Genomic DNA, 18027 nt, shown 5'->3' on the forward strand with positions numbered 1-18027 from the left:
TAGTCATATACAACATTAACAATGTCTACATTGTATTTCTGATCAATTTTCTTTCAAAAACAAGGACATTTCTAAGTGACCCCAAACTTTTGAATGGTAGTGTACATATGAAGTGGGTAGAACAGTATGTAAACATTATTAAAGTGACCAGTGTTCAATCTCTAAGGTGCAGGGTTGAATACCGGGTGGTAGCCGGCTAGTAACAGTGACTAAAGATCAGGTCAGGGTACAGGGCGGAGGCGGACTATTTAATAGTCTAATGGCCTGGAGATATAAGCTGTTTTTCAGTCTCTCAGTCCCAGCTTTGATGCACCTGTACGGTCTCCATCTTCTAGATGGTAGCGGGGTGAACTGGCCATGACTCGGGTGGCTGAGGTCCTTGATGATCTTCTTGGCCTTCCTGTGACACCGGGGGTTGTAGATGTCCTGGAGGGCAGACAGCGTGGCCCCGGTGATGCGTTGGGCTGACCGCACCACCCTCTGGAGAGCCCTGCGGTTGCGGACGGTGCAGTTGATGATCCGGTCGGGTGATACAGCCCGACCGGATGCTCAAAAGAGAGCATCTGATGAACGAGTGCTGAATGGGGGTTCAGAGGCACAGCTGACAGAGATGAAACCAAATGCTTGCTGCTTACAGTAAACAGTGAGGACAACGGAAAGCACAACTCTAAACAGCCATCATCTGATGCCAAGTGTCTGTAGACAGATTGGTGACATTGAATTCAGGCCTTTTGTGTTCCAAAACTGGTTGTAATAGTGACCAACTTGAAAGAAGAAAGGACGTCCACTATCAGCTGTCAGTAGTGATGTCCACTGGGGGAGATGGGTCTTATTTCAGCATGTGAACAAAATGACTACTTCCTATGAACAGGGCTACTTATGACAGCACCATCAGCAATGAAACAGTCCCTTCCCTTCCCCACTGGTATGATATATCATTTGTCCTGTCAGGTTTTTCTCTTTCACCTATTGTTTTTCGAGGATGCTGGAAAACAGGCAATTGCAGAACAAAAACAAAACAAATAACGGGAACCGTAGAGTAGAGCAGTGAATGATGGGGTTGTTAGGAGAGGGAGACAGTACAGACTCATCTCATTCTCATCCCCAGCTAAACATACCAGGACATGTGTGTGTGTGTGTGTGTGTGTGTGTGTGTGTGTGTGTGTGTGTGTCAGGGGTCAAGGGGTGCTGGTTGTTGAGGAGGTTGATAATCCCTCCCAGGCAGCAGGGCTTTATTGTAGAGTACAGTGACTCTAATAGGAGCCAGAGCTGCAGTTGTATGCTGCTCTCTGCTCCCATTGTGAGAAGACTTTTACATAATTAATGACTGTTGTTTCCCAGGTAGTCGCCCGGCAAATTCACTCCAGACTCGGCTGCCACCGTTGCCGGTTTCACTGGGAATGAGCGACACTGGAACAGACAGGTTACATTACAGGCATAAACAAGGCAATTTTGTACAGTGTCTTAAGACATTAACGTGAGCTGTTCAGGGCCATGATTCAAGTTACTTCAGAGAAATACTGGGAGAGAGAGAGAGCTTTTCTCTGTCTTGTAACCTACAGAGGATTTGAGGATGATGCTACTGAAGCCTGTGCTTGTGTGTATCAAATATGCTGTTAGTATAGACCTAGATCGAGTCTATTCAAGGAAACCAGACATGAATGTGAATGTTCATTTGAGAATGCGTGTGTTGGAGCCCATGTCCTAGCAGACAGACAAATAGACAGGCAGATAGACAGGCAGGCAGACAGGCAGTATGGGCCAGCCAGGCCAACAGGCAAGTTACCACTGCTGGGAGCCAGTCCAGCTCTATATTGGTGCATGTTAAATTAAACATTACTGCTCTCGCCCCACTACTCATTATTCATTTGTAATAACCTTTAAGGCTTTTTGATGTCATACATATTTTACAGAGAGATATCACTCCCTTTCACAGTGAGCATGGAGCTCTGTGGGCCTGTCAATGACAGATCACTGTTGGCTCCGTGAAGGTGTGCCATCATACACTATAATTAGAACCAGGTAAGGACAAATAGCAATATTCACAAGGTGTGTATGTGCATGTGCATGTGCGTGCACCCTAAGGGTGCTTCTCAATACTATATGTTGGAGAAAATGAGATTACAAAATATTACAACGTTAGAGTGACACTTTAATAGAAAAAGTTATATAGTGCACTGCTTTCAGAGGTGAGCCAAGATTCTCCCCAAAAAACTGGAGTAACTGTCATATCAGTACATAAAGCCTTTTAGCAGCTGACCTGAGGATCATTTACAGGCTTGAGAGCCCAGTTTGTGGCAGTCCATTTCAGCAGCGTAAATCAGCAGTCTGGTGGTGGGGGGGCACAATAACACACTCCCTCTCTATCTGTGAGAGGGCTGGCCATGGCTCGCCCTCCCTCCTGAATGGCCATGGCTCGCCCTCCCTCCTGAATGGCCATGGCTCGCCCTCCCTCCTGAATGGCCATGGCTCGCCCTCCCTCCTGAATGGCCACGGCTCGCCCTCCCTCCTGAATGGCCACGGCTCGCCCTCCCTCCTGAATGGCCACGGCTCGCCCTCCCTCCTGAATGGCCACGGCTCGCCCTCCCTCCTGAATGGCCACGGCTCGCCCTCCCTCCTGAATGGCCACGGCTCGCCCTCCCTCCTGAATGGCCACGGCTCGCCCTCCCTCCTGAATGGCCACGGCTCGCCCTCCCTCCTGAATGGCCACGGCTCGCCCTCCCTCCTGAATGGCCACGGCTCGCCCTCCCTCCTGAATGGCCACGGCTCGCCCTCCCTCCTGAATGGCCACGGCTCGCCCTCCCTCCTGAATGGCCAAGGCTCGCCCTCCCTCCTGAATGGCCACGGCTCGCCCTCCCTCCTGAATGGCCATGGCTCGCCCTCCCTCCTGAATGGCCATGGCTCGCCCTCCCTCCTGAATGGCCATGGCTCGCCCTCCCTCCTGAATGGCCATGGCTCGCCCTCCCTCCTGAATGGCCATGGCTCGCCCTTCCCCCTGAATGGCCATGGCTCGCCCTCCCTCCTGAATGGCCATGGCTCGCCCTCCCTCCTGAATGGCCATGGCTCGCCCTCCCTCCTGAATGGCCATGGCTCGCCCTCCCTCCTGAATGGCCATGGCTCGCCCTTCCTCCTGAATGGCCATGGCTCGCCCTCCCTCCTGAATGGCCATGGCTCGCCCTCCCTCCTGAATGGGACCTCCTGCGTGCCTAAAGTCCATACGCCCCAGTGCCAAGACCGTTCTAAAAGCTGTAAAACAAAATGGCCTCTGCCAGGAGTTTGGTGTCATGACTGTAATGAGCAGCTTATCTGTCTGATCTCTCATGTTACAGGTCAACAGTGGTTCAGATGTGGGGTTAATGTTGGGCACATGGGATGAGAGCACATGGGATGAGTGTCACACTGAAAATAAGGAGAAATCTGCCCTTACTGAGGAGTACTGAGCTACAGAGGCTAGAAGGTTAATCATATTGCTCAAAATGAGTTTCTAATATGCATGTGAGCATAATGAAAAATATACACTGTTCAGCCTACAGGAGATCCATCATGAATTGAATCTAATAAACCTTCCAGGAAGCTTTATATCATCAGAGTTTCCTGACTGAGCTCCTACTGGCTGTCATAGGTTACGTAAGCCTCCGTATGCTCAGAGTGTAGGACAACTCCACCCGGGGTATAAATAAAGCAACCTGACGCACGGCTGCAGCCACTGTGATTTGGAGAGGTTTTCACACGGGATGTCAGTTCTGCAGCGCTAGCTAGCCCAACTGATATTTCAGGCTCTGCCTCATTGGAAAGAGAGGAAGCATCCTCCATGAGTGAAAAACCAGCCTTTACAAAAAAAGTTTCATTAGTGAAGACTGGTGGAAGAGAAATGCACATTTGCCTCCAGCCCACAGCCTCATGGGCGAAATGTAACGGTACTCTTCTAGAGATGGCTTCAGGAAGCAAACACCACACACACACAGAGTAAGTATGGTATCCACGGACAGGCTTGATAGGCAGTGTCCGTGGAAATCACAGTCACACACTCCACCAGGCTGGGGTCTCCAGCCCCGTCCAACAGGGGCACCATCAGACAATGCCTGCAATTACACCCCAACCCTCCTGCCCCAACTTTCACAATAAACAGGGAAAATTATGAAAGAAAAGTGGAGGAGAGGGCAGATTGAGAATACACATGTGTATGTGCCCATGAGGGAGTGTGTTTGTGAGTGTGCATGAGCATGTGTGTGTCTAAAGCATGTATTAAAGGGAGCCTGTAGAAGCCTGGTCCCAGATGCTGGCTAATTTATTTGGGGAATAGCTGGCTGTCCTTCAGGTGAAGGGACAGAGATTGGTCTCAATATGAGATCATAAAAAAGTAATCACAGAATCTCACAGCACCTCCAGCCGTTCTTCATGTGTCTCGCTAGACAACACACACACACATCCATGCACGCACACAAATGACTTTGACAAAGACAGTAGTGTGCATACACCACACCAGTTCACGCCACACACTGAATCAGTTATCGTGCTCTAATGCAGCTCTGTGTCTCTGACAGAGTGAATAACCTGGGCCATCTGTAAAGAGTGATACATGGCCAAGCCCCCTGTACCAGTGTGTCCCTCCTTCTCCATCCAGATCCAGCTGACTCCCCCAGTCCTCCATCACTCTCCCAGTGTCAGTGGCAGGGCCCCAACATCAGCAGCTGTTCCCCTTGGCTGTCCCAGCAGCCCCTCTCCAGACTGGGCCCATCAGGCTGAAGGAGCGGGAACTCACACTACTCCACGGAGACCCAATTAAAAGGGACGGAACTCGGCAATAGAAGCGGAATCACAGGGAGATGCAGAGTTGCGGCTTTAATTGAAGATGTGTTTTCACGCTCTTGCTCTCTCTCTCACTCGCTCTTCTTCAGGCCACCATCGCCACTTTACTTCTCTCTGATGAAACCGAGGGATGAAGGGAAGAGACACACAGGGGAGCTACAGTGGGGAGTTGAATACACACATATCTGTTTGTGGGAAAGGCAAAGAGCTCTGTGGTACCCGGGTTTGGGAGATACAATCGTAAAAAGTAGCATCAGAATAGTGCAAATGGATCTGTAAGAATCACATTAGACAGCATGTAGAGGGAAGAAACCTTTTAATTAAAACTATACATGGGTTGCTTCTCTTTTCTCTTAATGCACATTTGTCTACCTCTGCAGTAGAGTTCCTTCCATGTTAATTAGTACTGTAGTTAATCCGAAATTGAAGAGACCCAAACTGTCAGGTCACATTGTAAACAATAGGACCCAACGGTAGTCTGTGGGACATTTTGAGCTGCTATCTCTCCTAGCTAAATGTTCCCTAGGTAGTAATTGGCCTAATTTACGCTGTCTTTCTTCGAATTGCCAGTTTCTTTATAGTTTTATATATTAGCCCTGACAATTTTTGCTTTACAGGGAAAGCAAAAATGAAAATAAATGATTTAACCCCTTGAATTATATTGATTAAGTAAAAACGGTAGCATTGTGAAGTCTACAGTACCTTCATGGGATATTAAACATAATTTGAAAGGAGAATAAAAGTTCAAGCACTTAGCCAGCCGCAAAGTGAACCCAACTTCTCTCCTTTACATTATTTAAGATAGGCTCCATCATTTTATCAATCTATCGATCTCCCACCAGAAAGATGAAAATGGAAAAATAATGAGACCGATGAATGCTGTGTAAAGAACATCAATGTGTGAAATGTAATTATCTGTGCTGGAAAAAGTGTTTGGTGTTTTCTAAAACAAGCAGTTAATATTTTTCACTCTCTGCATATTTTAATTACCAGATCAATCAAACTACATACAGCGGTGCTTTCACAAGAAAGTCTAAATGAAAAACAATAGATTTACTTTAAAGTCTTGGCTTCTTTTGAAGTCTAAATTAAAATTTCAGGTACCTTTAGGAGTGCCTTCTTCAGAAAAGTTGTGACATTTAATTAGTGTGTTTAGATTCTGCTGAAATTAAACTTCACAGCCCAACATAATGTGAAATGAAAACTACAGGATACAGACTTCTGCAGGGGAACAGACAAACATAATTAAAATCTCTTCAACACCACATGGGAGGACCTCGTCTTCTGACAGCAGCCCATGCTCTGTATGTGACTACACTGCAACTGGTTTGATCTCTAGCTGTGTATCTGTGGTAGATGTAAGAAGATTTGCTCTCCGTCTCTGACTGCATCTGCGTCTGTGACTGACTGGGTCTTGGGCTCAGTGGCTGTGTAGCACTGACTCTGGTCCTGAAATCACAGCATCACGTCGCGGAATTGGCGGAGCAGCTCCCCTGTTCTGCCTTTTCTTCCTCACATGGGGTTTTCCTGGTTGTACAAGTGCTGACGTTTATTTCTCCTGGCATGTCCTCGCCGGAACAGAGCCACCGATTTCACAAATTTTTATTGGCTAATTCGACTGTGTACTTGCCAGCAGCGGAGAGGGAGCCAGCTAGGAGTCAGAGCATCCCAAGAACACAACTGCTTTACTCTGCTTTGCTCTCAGACTGGGATCCCTTGGGGAGCCTAATGCCTGTCTCATAACAAGTCAGTTGACCATTTAAGGCTGGAGCTGGGGCTGGAGTTAGGCGTCTCAAAGACTGCCTGTTAGATGAGAGGAGAGAGTTACTGTGGTTCTTTCAAAGATTGCCTGTTTGTCAAGGGGTGAGTAAAGGAGTCTGATGAGTGGCTGTTAAGGTGGTGGGAGGTTTACAGAGAGTGGATGTATGGGCAGTCTGATGCCCAATAACAGCAGCACATCACCGTCGTCAAACATGGCTAACATTTGCACAGCAGCATTACTCAGATAAGAAGTCTCTTGGCTCAGAGGTTTGTGCTGTCAGGACTGTAGAAATTAAACCTAGCACTGCAGAGCACAATGTGCTAAAACTCATCAATTCCTCATGGCTAGAGAGGCAAGTGCCTATTTATAACATCACGCCTCTCTCTTTACCTGGTGTGCATCCCTATATCTAAACACGCTCCCATAATGATGAATATCTCCAACTGGGATGTGCAGACAGGGCATCAGTCAGTACAGGAAAATAAAAACACACCAAAACGCAATCACATCCCAACGCGTCCTCACACACAACCCTGAGACGTGTAATGAGACTAACGCTGGGAGTATGATGGAGGATGAGGGATTCCGGCACAAACACAACCCAGTCAAAACATCAGTCAAGAAGGATGAAGACAAGTCTGGGACAGTCATATAGCTTTGTGTATTCACTCTGGGTTTAATCTTCTGTGACATGTCCCGACTCCCTGGTCTCTGTGTATGGACTTTTAAATTAGCAGAGCTGCAGCACTAATTATGACCAGTGTCAAAGGCAGCAGCAGAGAGAGAAGACTGTTCCACAGGACAGACTGCATGGATGAACTGGGCTGAGGGACATTATGTTATTATGTCTAACCCAAGAATCTCTGCTAAATAAATTTGATTTGACTGAATAATATGTGTTCTCTTACTCTACCAGCTACTGTAATGTAGCTATACTAATGACGTTAATAAAAAAGCAAAGAGACTAAACAAATACAGTATGTCCTTAAATGGGAGCACTATTGCTGCCTCAGGTGGAGAGCCTTAAATATGAGCTCCTATTGGTGCAGAGAACCTCACACTCTCCCCAATGTAGATGACACAAGTGATAAACCAGGGGACAGGGAGAGAGAGAAAGAAAGAGAGAGGGGGGAGAGAGATAGCAAGAGTGAGAGAGAGAGCTAGAGAGAGAGCGAGAGTGCGAGAGAGTGTCACTGGTTTACATGGCCCCTGCAGTCCATTATATTCCCGACAATAGGTTGGAGGTGTGGTGTGTGCTGTTCATACCTAATGGCCTGGTGTTCCTGTATGGGCCTAGGCTCTGGCTGCTGCTCAATGAGCCTGAGACAGACAGCAGACAGAGACAGCATTAGAACCACCTCAGCACACAGGCATGACAATAGACATGGTTCAGAGGGATAGATCCAGCAACACAGAGTTGGAGTGGGTCAGATCCAGAGATATCTCGTATCTCACAGCTACATCTTAATGCAGATGTTCTGGAGATATGTGAATGTGGAATTTTAGTGAGGGGAGTTTCTAGGTATCAAATTGTGCTGTACGGTACTTAGTGACACTTTCAACACTGTTCCAAACCTCACCTTTACAGACAACTGCATTGAGATGAGGACTCTACGAACCAATCCAAACCCACCATGATACCCATCTGATCAGCCTATATGCACCTAATAACCAACCAATTTAGTCCATAATGAAGATCTGTCTTCATTGAGTCGTTAAAGCGGGAGCATCACCACTGTATTTCACAAACGGCACAGTCCCTCATCTATGAAAGTGCCATAGGGCCCCACTGACAATTAGACAAGGAAAAGCTTTATGACCGTTAGACTCACCACCGCGGCACTCTGCCACCGGCAGGACAGCCAGGAGATTTTTTGTGTAGAAAAGTAATTATGAAGCCTCTCGTAATGACAAGGAGGAAACTAGTGTCATAACACACACCGCCTTTTATCACAGTGCTACAATGAATCATCATTCTTTACTCTTTGATTCATTCCACTATTCATAACATATTTATACCTTCAAGACAAATTATAATTTCCTTCAGGAATTAATCAAAAACAGGAAGGACTGGTCTCCTCTCGATGGATGATCAAAGACTGTGTGTCTACCTAGCTAGCGGCAATGCTGCCCGCTCTGCTCTGTATGGGTTCAGGCTCTGGGCTCAGGGTTCATGGGCAGGTCTGCAACAGGGGACTGATAGACTGGTGTCTCTGCAGGACATTAGTTTCATATCAGCTGATATATTCAGTACTTCCGAAGTCTACCTTGATTGGAAGGCACTGAAATATACATACATAGCATGGTTATAAACGGAGCTTGAATTAAAACCACATCTACACTGAACAAAAATATAAACTTAACATGTAAAGCGTTGGTCCCACGTTTTGTGAGCCGAAAATAAAAGATCCCCACATTTTTCCATACGCACAAAAAGCTTATTTCTCTAAAATGTTGTGCACAAATTTGTTTACATCCCTGTTAGTGAGCATTTCTCCTTTTCCAAGATAATCCATCCACCTAACATGTGTGGCTTATCAAGAAGCTGACTGCAGGAATGCTGACTGCAGGAATGTCCACCAGAGCTGTTGCCAGAGAATTTAATGTTCATTGCTCTACCATAAGTCGCCTCCAACATCGTTTTAGAGAATTTGGCAGTACATCCAAATCGGCCTCACAACCGCAGACTACGAGTAACCACGCCAGCCCAGGACCTCCACATCCGGCTTCTTCACCTGCGGGATTGTCTGAGACCAGCCACCTGGACAGCTGATGAAACTGTGGGTTTGCACGACCAAATCATTTCTGCACAGAAACCATCTCAGGGAAGCTCATCTGCATACTCGTCGTCCTCACCAGGGTCTTGACCTGACTGCAGTTCGGCCTCGTAACCGACTTTAGTGGGAAAATGTGCACAGAGATACCACGACGAGATCCTGAGGCCCATTGTCGTGCCATTCATCCGCCGTCATCACCTCATGTTTCAGCATGATAATGCAGGGCCCCATGTCGCAAGGACCTGTACACAATTCCTGGAAGCTGAACATTTTCCAGTTCTTCCATGGCCTACATACTCAGCCATGTCACCCATTGAGCATGTTTGGGATGCTCTGGATCGACATGTCCGACAGCATGTTCCAGTTCCCGCCAATATCCAGAAACTTCGCATAGCCATTGAAGAGGAGTGGGACAACATTCCACAAGCCACAATCAACAGCCTCATCAACTCTATATGTAGGAGATGTGTCGTGCTGCATGAGGCAAATGGTGGGCACACCATTTGCACACTGATTTTCTTACTGTGGAATGCAGGGTTTGGTCTTCGCCAGGCAAAAAGTTATACTTTTGAATCATCTGTCCATATAACATTCTTCCAAGAGTCTTGATGTGCTTCCAGGTGCTGGGCAAACTTGAGTCAACTTTTTGGATGACATGGGGTCACAAACACTGCATTCCACAGTAAGAACCTCATACCAACGGTCAAGCATGGTGATAACATTAGTAGTGTGATGTTTTGAGGATGCTTTGCTGCCTCAGGACCTGGACGACTTGCCTTAATAGAAGGAACCATGAATTCTGCTCTGTATCAGAGAATTCTACCGGAGAATGTCAGGCCATCCGTCTGTGAGCTGAAGCACAGCTGGGTCACGCAGCAAGACAATAATCCAAAACACACAATCAAGTCTACATGGCAAAAAATCTAAATGGCTAAAAAGCAACAAATGTAAGGTTTTGGAATGGCCTAGTCAAAGTCCAGACCTAATCCAAATTGAGATGTTGTGGCAGGACTTGAAACAGGCAGTTCATGCTTGAAAACCCATAAATGTTGCTGAGTTAAAGCAGTTAAAGCATGCAAGAGTGGGCCAAAGTTCCTCCACAGCGATGTGAGAGACTGATCAACAACTACAGGAAGCATTTGGTTGCAGTCATTGCAGCTAATTTTGGCACAACAAGTTATTGAGTGTAAGGGGGCAATTACTTTCTCACACAGGGGAATTGGGTGTTGTGTAACTTTGTTCATTAATTAATTAAAACTCAGGTTCCCTTTATTTAATACTAGGTTTTGGATGACGATCTGATAACATATAGTATCAAAAATATGCAAAAATAGAGAAAATCAGAAAAGGGGCAAATACTTTTTTCCCGGCACTGTATCTGCTATTGACTTAAAGAGATGTAGGATTATCTCCTTTCTGTAAGTTTAATTTACTACTAGAGCATGAATAACAGAGAAAAAAACATTGTTTTCTGCCCATATCATCACCACAACCTCAGGGGAAGAGATGGCACAGTTAGAATAAAGACAGGTGTCCACCATCCAACCCCAACCCCCAGTCAGCAGTGTGTTAAAAGCTGTTTGATGGTTCTAATGTCTAGTCAGCTCCATTGTACCTTTCTGGCTGATAATGAGGGCCAATAATGATTCCTGAGCTTGAGGGGTTAATGGTATGTAACCGGCAGAGCCGCTAATTACACGTTACAAACTATTTATCAGATTCTCCATCTGCGCAACTCAAGCACCACAACTCTCATTGTGCACGCTAAATTACTCCTCGGATTATCATTGTAAAGCAAGTTTCCGTAATTAGGAGCCCGGGCTGCTGTTTTCTTTTTCTGAGTAGGCTGCCGAACGACATCAAGTGAAGAGGGGGAAAATTAGATGACTGGTTAATTTTGGCCTGACATCCCAATACAGAGCCAGTATCTACAATATCTGGCATCTACAGTATCTAGCTGTATGAAGATGAATCTAGCCACACAGGAATCGACAGCCAACAGATTCCAGAATTCCATCACAGTTTTTTGTTGAGAATGTGAGACCTAAGGGGGATTTACACTCTAAAATAAGAGAGAGGTATAAATTACCTCTTGGATCCCATGTAGGCTTGGTGGAGTCTGCAATACCGTATAGTCAGATTGCAACGGAAGGTTGTGTGAAAGTTGTGTGAACAGTGGAAGGTTGTGTGAAAGTTGTGTGAACAGTGGAAGGTTGTGTGAAAGTTGTGTGAACAGTGGAAGGTTGTGTGAAAGTTGTGTGAACAGCGTGTGGAGCAGAGAGGCTCAGTCTCAGTCCAACAGGCCTCTCTCTCCTGCCATCGGTTATTTGAGAAATAACTGTCATATCCCCCAGCCCCAAAGGTGTGCCGGAGACCATGGAGACACGTACCATCTCATCTGTCTCTGCATTAGATTTTATTAAAATTACCTTCATTATAAGACAGTGTTCATTATAAAACCAAAAACGCTGGTCTCCCAGGGCCCAGTGGATTAATAAGGACAGCGGTGTATTTTAAGCTGTAAACTCCTCACTGTCCTTAATCTCCTTCCCACTTCACAAGGCCAAATTAACACCTCTCCCCAGCTCTGACGGGACCTCATTAGCAAACTTCCAGGGAAGGAAAGAAAAGAGGAATGAAAAAGAAGAAGAAGAAGAAGAAGAAGAAGAAGGGAAGCGACCAATGACAGCCACCAGCTCTGGGATTAACCCTTTGTGGTACTTTGGCGCTGTAGAAACTAGGTCGTTGTCGACGTGTTTCTAATCAGTCGCCTGGTTAGCGATAATTAGAAGCCAGGATCGGACGAGGGAAGAGAGAAAAAGTGGGAGGGGTACATTGAAATGAAACAGAAAAGAAAGAGAACCTGTCATGTCGCAAACACTTCAAAGGCAGAGACTTCTCTTTTAAAAGTGGCATGATGAGGATCCAAATACCAAGAGGGACTCCTCCGAGCCTCAGTGTGTGTTTGTCTGTGTGCCTCTCATATAGAGACAGACACACACACACACTTCTGGCTCAAACTCCACCTTTATGGTACAGCTGTAGGGGAGTTTTAGTGTATCCCAAAACACACAGCCAAACAAGCTCCTGCAACTACACCTCCTCCTTACTGTATTTCAACCCTGAAGCAGCAGGTATAACTCCCACAGCTTTACTCTAAGGCCTGGCTGACTACTGGTGGGTAAAGTTCACAAGCCTCCGCATGCTGTTTGACATTAAGCAGGAAGGTCAAAATGTATCAGAAAACACAAGGGGTTTCATTCATTTATGATTATGCATAGTGAGAATGATTATATGTACAGTAGTACATTTTACTTTTCAAATCTGTATTCTATACATATGGAAGTTTGATAAGAGAGATCCAAAGTAATAGTGAAGACCTTGCATCCTTCAAGACCAATACCTCTGGAGAAAGCTTTAATATTATCTTTCATTATCAGCCATCTACTTGATTTACTTTCTAAACATCTATATTCCCTGTTGTCAAACATCAATAGTGCTCAAATTAATCCCCTAGGTTAATGTTTGCAGTGGTAGAAAAAGTACCCAATTGTCTTACTTGAGCAAAAGTAAAGATACCTTAATAGAAAAGGACTCAAGTAAAAGTCACCCAATAAAATCCTACTTGAGTAAGTCTAAAATTATCTGGTTTAAAATATACTTAAGTATTAAAAGTAAAAGTAAAATAATAAATAATTTCAAATTCCTTATATTAAGCAAACCAGACAGCACCGCTTTCTTGTTTTTTTTTATTTACCGATAGCGAGGGGCATGCTGAAACACTCACATTCTTTAGTGAGTCCGCCAGATCAGAGGCAGTAGGGATGACCAGAGATGTTCTCTTGATAAGTGTGTGAATTTGACAATTTTCCTGTCCTGCTAAGCATTCAAAATGTAACAAGTATTTTTGGGTGTCAGGGAAAATGTATGGAGTAAAAAGTGCATCATTTTCTTTAGGAATGTAGTGAAGTAAATGTAACTTGTCAAAAATATAAATAGTAAAGTACAGATACCCCCAAAAAAGTACTTTCGTAATACTTTCAAGTATTTTTACTGCATGTTTGCACAAGAAAGATATGGCAGGGCCCTTTCGATATTTTTGTGTCTGTGCCTTTGAGGTCACAGCCATTCAATTGGCCTTGACATCAACCTCACATAGCAGCAGCATTGAATACAATAACTCCAGCCAAAACAGACTGCTGCTTTGGCCTAGCTATTTACAAAACTTTTTAAAAAACAACTTGACTATGATAATAAATGAGAACCAAACAATCCATGGTGTTATCATATTTAGTGATCCAGCTTTCAGGTTACCTTTCAAATGGTGAGTTGAGGAGAGAGAGGGAGACTGGAAACATTATTTGCAGTATCATTTCAATATGCCTCTACTTTGTGGACCATAACGCAGCTCACAAATGTGATTTATGACCTTGGTTTAATGGCTAGAGCAGAGCCTTGTTAGGTATCAGATGACTTTTTCAATATGGCAGCGTCAGAGAGGGCACTAATAATGCACCATCCCAACAGGAAATGAGGGCTTGTCTCAGCCAAGATAATATGAGCAGTCAGATATCTGATCATCTAATGGCAGCTACTCCACTTTGACAGAAAAGGCATCAGTCAATAAGCATCAGATGAAGTGTAACATGAAAACTGGGTCCTCCTTACACTTGGCCATGAATTTCTATCCCTGCTACCCTATCATCCATCCTTACAGTGCTTTGTGTCAGAATGTAATTGGTAAAGTGTCTGTAAATCATGTCAAAGCCCCACTGGCAAAACATAGGCAAGGAGATGTCAACTCACCTGGGCTTGGAAACTCTTGAGGACAGGAGCCACCATCTCCCGCACTTTCTGAATACAGAAACAGAACCAAGGTTTACCATTTTTGAGACAGTAGAAGCTCCATCTAACTAGGGACCAATAGCCCTGTTGAGAACAGGGGAAGACTTCTACTGCACCTTGTATTATAATTTGTCTCAATAGTATTGAATATACTAACTTGTTATGGACAACTTTAAGATGAGGAAGACTGTCAAATGCTGTTTGATCCCAGATGTATTTTTCTTTAGCCAAATTTCAGCAGAAGAAGCAACGTCCCTGGTTTGGATTGATTTGCGAGGGAGGGAGGTGGAGGAGGAAGGGGGGGTTAAAAGTGGGGAGTGTAAGTGGGGATTTCCTGCTTGTATTAGCACCGGCTTCAGCTACTCCCTTCCCCCTGGTTCTCAGTGAGCCCCAGGTAGAGGGATTGGGCTGCCTGTGGGGACAGCCTGATCCTGCCATCTGCACCAGTATTATACTGACAAGATTACAGCATACTCTCCACACTCTCAACCAGGGATAGGGGCTCTGCAGTCTGACTCTGGGAGATCCTAGGAACCCTGGCTGTGACCCTAGTGGTACTGCAGATACACTGGCCTTAAACAACACCTAGCTATAAACCACATATTTTAATTTAAATGTTAACATACCTGGAGAAGGGGGGTTGGGGTAATGAGACTGACTTGTCCCAAGCATTGTGCGCAAATTATATGCACTAAAGCGGATTATAAAATTAAATAAATAATTCCAGGCACAAAGGTAAGCGGGGCTCAAACACTGAGCAAGTCAGTCTGCCTAGTGGAGCAGAGACGAGCAGAATGACACATAGAACTCATAGCAGGGTAGGGAGGAGGCAGGGGGTAGAAGGTAGGGAGGAGGCAGGGTGTAGTGAGTAGGGAGGAGGCAGGGGGTAGGAGGTAGGGAGGAGGCAGGGTGTAGTGGGTAGGGAGGAGGCAGGGTGTAGTGGGTAGGGAGGAGGCAGGGTGTAGGGGGTAGGGAGGAGGCAGGGGGGAGGGGGTAGGGAGGAGGCAGGGGGTAGGGGGTAGGGAGGAGGCAGGGTGTAGGGGGTAGGGAGGAGGCAGGGTGTAGGAGGTAGGGAGGAAGCAGGGTGTAGTGGGTAGGGAGGAGGCAGGGTGTAGTGGGTAGGGAGGAGGCAGGGTGTAGGAGTTATGGAGGAGGCAGGGTGTAGGGGGTAGGCAGGGTGTAGGGGGTAGGCCGGGTGTAGGGGGTAGGGAGGAGGCAGGGTGTAGTGGGTAGGGAGGAGGCAGGTTGTAGGGGGTAGGCAGGGTGTAGGGGGTAGTGAGGAGGCAGGGTGTAGGGGGTAGGGAGGAGGCAGGGTGTAGTGGGTAGGGAGGAGGCAGGGTGTAGGAGGTAGGGGGAGGCAGGGTGTAGAGGGTAGGGAGGAGGCAGGGTGTAGGAGGTAGGGAGGAGGCAGGGTGTAGAGGGTAGGGAGAAGGCAGGGTGTAGGGGGTAGTGAGGAGGCAGGGTGTAGGGGGTAGGGAGGAGGCAGGGTGTAGGGGGTAGGGAGGAGGCAGGGTGTAGAGGGTAGGGAGGAGGCAGGGTGTAGGGGGTAGTGAGGAGGCAGGGTGTAGGGAGGAGGCAGGGTGTAGTGGGTAGGGAGGAGGCAGGGTGTAGAGGGTAGGGAGGAGGCAGGGTGTAGGGGGTAGGGAGGAGGCAGGGTGTAGGGGGTAGGGAGGAGGCAGGGTGTAGGAGGTAGGGAGGAGGCAGGGTGTAGTGAGGAGGCAGGGGGTAGGGAGGAGGCAGGGTGTAGTGGGTAGGGAGGAGGCAGGGTGTAGGGAGGAGGCAGGGTGTAGGGAGGAGGCAGGGTGTAGGGGGTAGTGAGGAGGCAGGGTGTAGTGGGTAGGGAGGAGGCAGGGTGTAGGGAGGAGGCAGGGTGTAGTGGGTAGGGAGGAGGCAGGGTGTAGGAGGTAGGGGGTCGGGAGGAGGCAGAGTGTAGTGGGTAGGGAGGAGGCAGGAGGCAGGGTGTAGGAGGTAGGGGGTAGGGAGGAGGCAGAGTGTAGTGGGTAGGGAGGAGGCAGGGTGTAGGGGTAGGGAGGAGGCAGGGTGTAGGGGTAGGGAGGAGGCAGGGTGTAGTGGGTAGGGAGGAGGCAGGGTGTAGTGGGTAGAGAGGAGGCAGGGTGTAGGAGGTAGGGGTAGGGAGGAGGCAGAGTGTAGTGGGTAGGGAGGAGGCAGGGTGTAGGAAGTAGTGGGTAGGGAGGAGGCAGGGTGTAGGAGGTAGGGAGTAGGGAGGAGGCAGGGTGTAGGAGGTAGGGAGAATGGAGGAGACAGAGTGTAGGAGGTAGGGAGGAGGCAGGGTGTAGGAGGTAGTGAGAATGGAGGAGACAGAGTGTAGTGGGTAGGGAGGAGGCAGGGTGTAGGAGGTAGGGGGTAGGGGGCACTAACCTCTGGGACATTTCTCTTGAACTCCCGGCTCAGCTCCACCAGGTGCTTGTGGGAGTGCTCGCTCTCTTCCTGTCGCCCTGCCAGCTCAGACGCTACTGAGTTTAACTCCCTCTATAAACACAAAAAAAGAGGGAGAGAGGAAGAGCAGCAGAGAGAGAGCGCGCACGAGAGAGAGAGAGAGAGAGAGAGAGAGAGAGAGAGAGAGAGACCACTTAGAGAGGCTGCCAACAGTAACACAGTGCAGCTTAGAGTGTACATAAATAAAAATACAGTGCTGAATATTAACTATGTAATCCTTCATGATCTTATAGCGGTAATACTTACTGCAAGCCCTGGCCCATAAATAATTAAGCCAAAATAAATCCAATGCCTACAGTAGCAGAAGGCATTTTAGATAATCAGTATTTGAAATAATCAATACGCTTGCAACGGCCATGGAACTCCAGTGAGAGAGAGAGGAGAGAGAGAGGAGAGAGAGGAGAGAGAGGAGAGAGAGGAGAGAGAGAGGAGAGAAATGGGAGAGAGGAGAGAGAGAGGAGAGAGAGAGAGGAGAGAGAGAATAAACAAGGCAGCAGAGTCACGTGTGAAGGAACCAATAACCTGACAAACAACCTTAAAAACAAATATAGGGCTTCCTGGAGAAATTAAGAGCTGATGATTTTAAGCCTAGACAAGACACGATTCAACATACAACATTATTTATTTTTCCATGATTAACACAGATCACATTGAAGCCTCTATTTCATTAAAATCTCTCTTCCACATCTTTGCATTGATTTCAGGTGGATTTTAATAACAGAAATATACTGCTGGTATCTTATCTAGGCCCAGTGCTAATAACCCACATTTTCCTATTAGTGTCACAATTGCCTAAATCACAATTAATCTGTCTAAATCCTTCAATACCTTGTGATACAGTACTTGCTAAAACTCCACCCTATCAACATCCACTGTACAATTCCCAGCGATGTGTGTACACAGCCACTCCTCAGACCCATGCATTTATACTAGCCTCAACACACCACTTGCCATCCACAAATCCAATAGCATCCATTGATTAATCATCCAATTTCCAACTCTTTCTGCAAACCAACAAAACACATCTAAAATCTTGCTCCAGTACTCTTCTCCACTGACAACGTTTGTCCCCTTTAATCCCATCTCTTTCCCTGTCCTCTTGGATTGGTTTTATTTGATGAAGGTCTTCCCTTGTATCTGCTGGGATATAATATAAAACTGGAGTGAGGGATTCAATTAACACAGTGAATTTATATATGACGCTGGAAAATGAAATTGACTGTGTTTTAATTAATCTCCAGTCTTACTTAAAAGCAATTTAATAAATTATCACATGAGCCAAAGAGAGAGAAAACCTAGGGACAAAACTCCAGTTCCATATTTGAAAAATGTAACTGATTTCACTTATTCCCAGTGAAAGAATTTTAACCCTTCAGT

At 46.5% G+C, this 18027-nt stretch overlaps 1 protein-coding gene across 3 annotated transcripts in view; it reads right to left on the reverse strand.

Annotated features, from left to right (window-relative positions):
* The window catches only part of LOC139576919 (homeobox protein cut-like 2), a 114985-nt gene that overhangs the window by 54112 nt on the left and 42846 nt on the right, over window positions 1–18027 (reverse strand). For all 3 annotated transcript variants that reach the window (XM_071403521.1, XM_071403522.1, XM_071403523.1), the window contains exons 2-3: window positions 16573–16683; window positions 14155–14202 (exon numbers count right to left, since the gene is read on the reverse strand). In XM_071403521.1, the coding sequence (XP_071259622.1) occupies window positions 14155–14202; window positions 16573–16683 (159 nt within the window). The remainder of the gene's footprint in view (window positions 1–14154; window positions 14203–16572; window positions 16684–18027) is intronic.

The sequence above is a fragment of the Salvelinus alpinus genome, chromosome 5 (genome assembly GCF_045679555.1).
Source record: "Salvelinus alpinus chromosome 5, SLU_Salpinus.1, whole genome shotgun sequence".
NCBI lineage: Eukaryota > Metazoa > Chordata > Actinopteri > Salmoniformes > Salmonidae > Salvelinus > Salvelinus alpinus.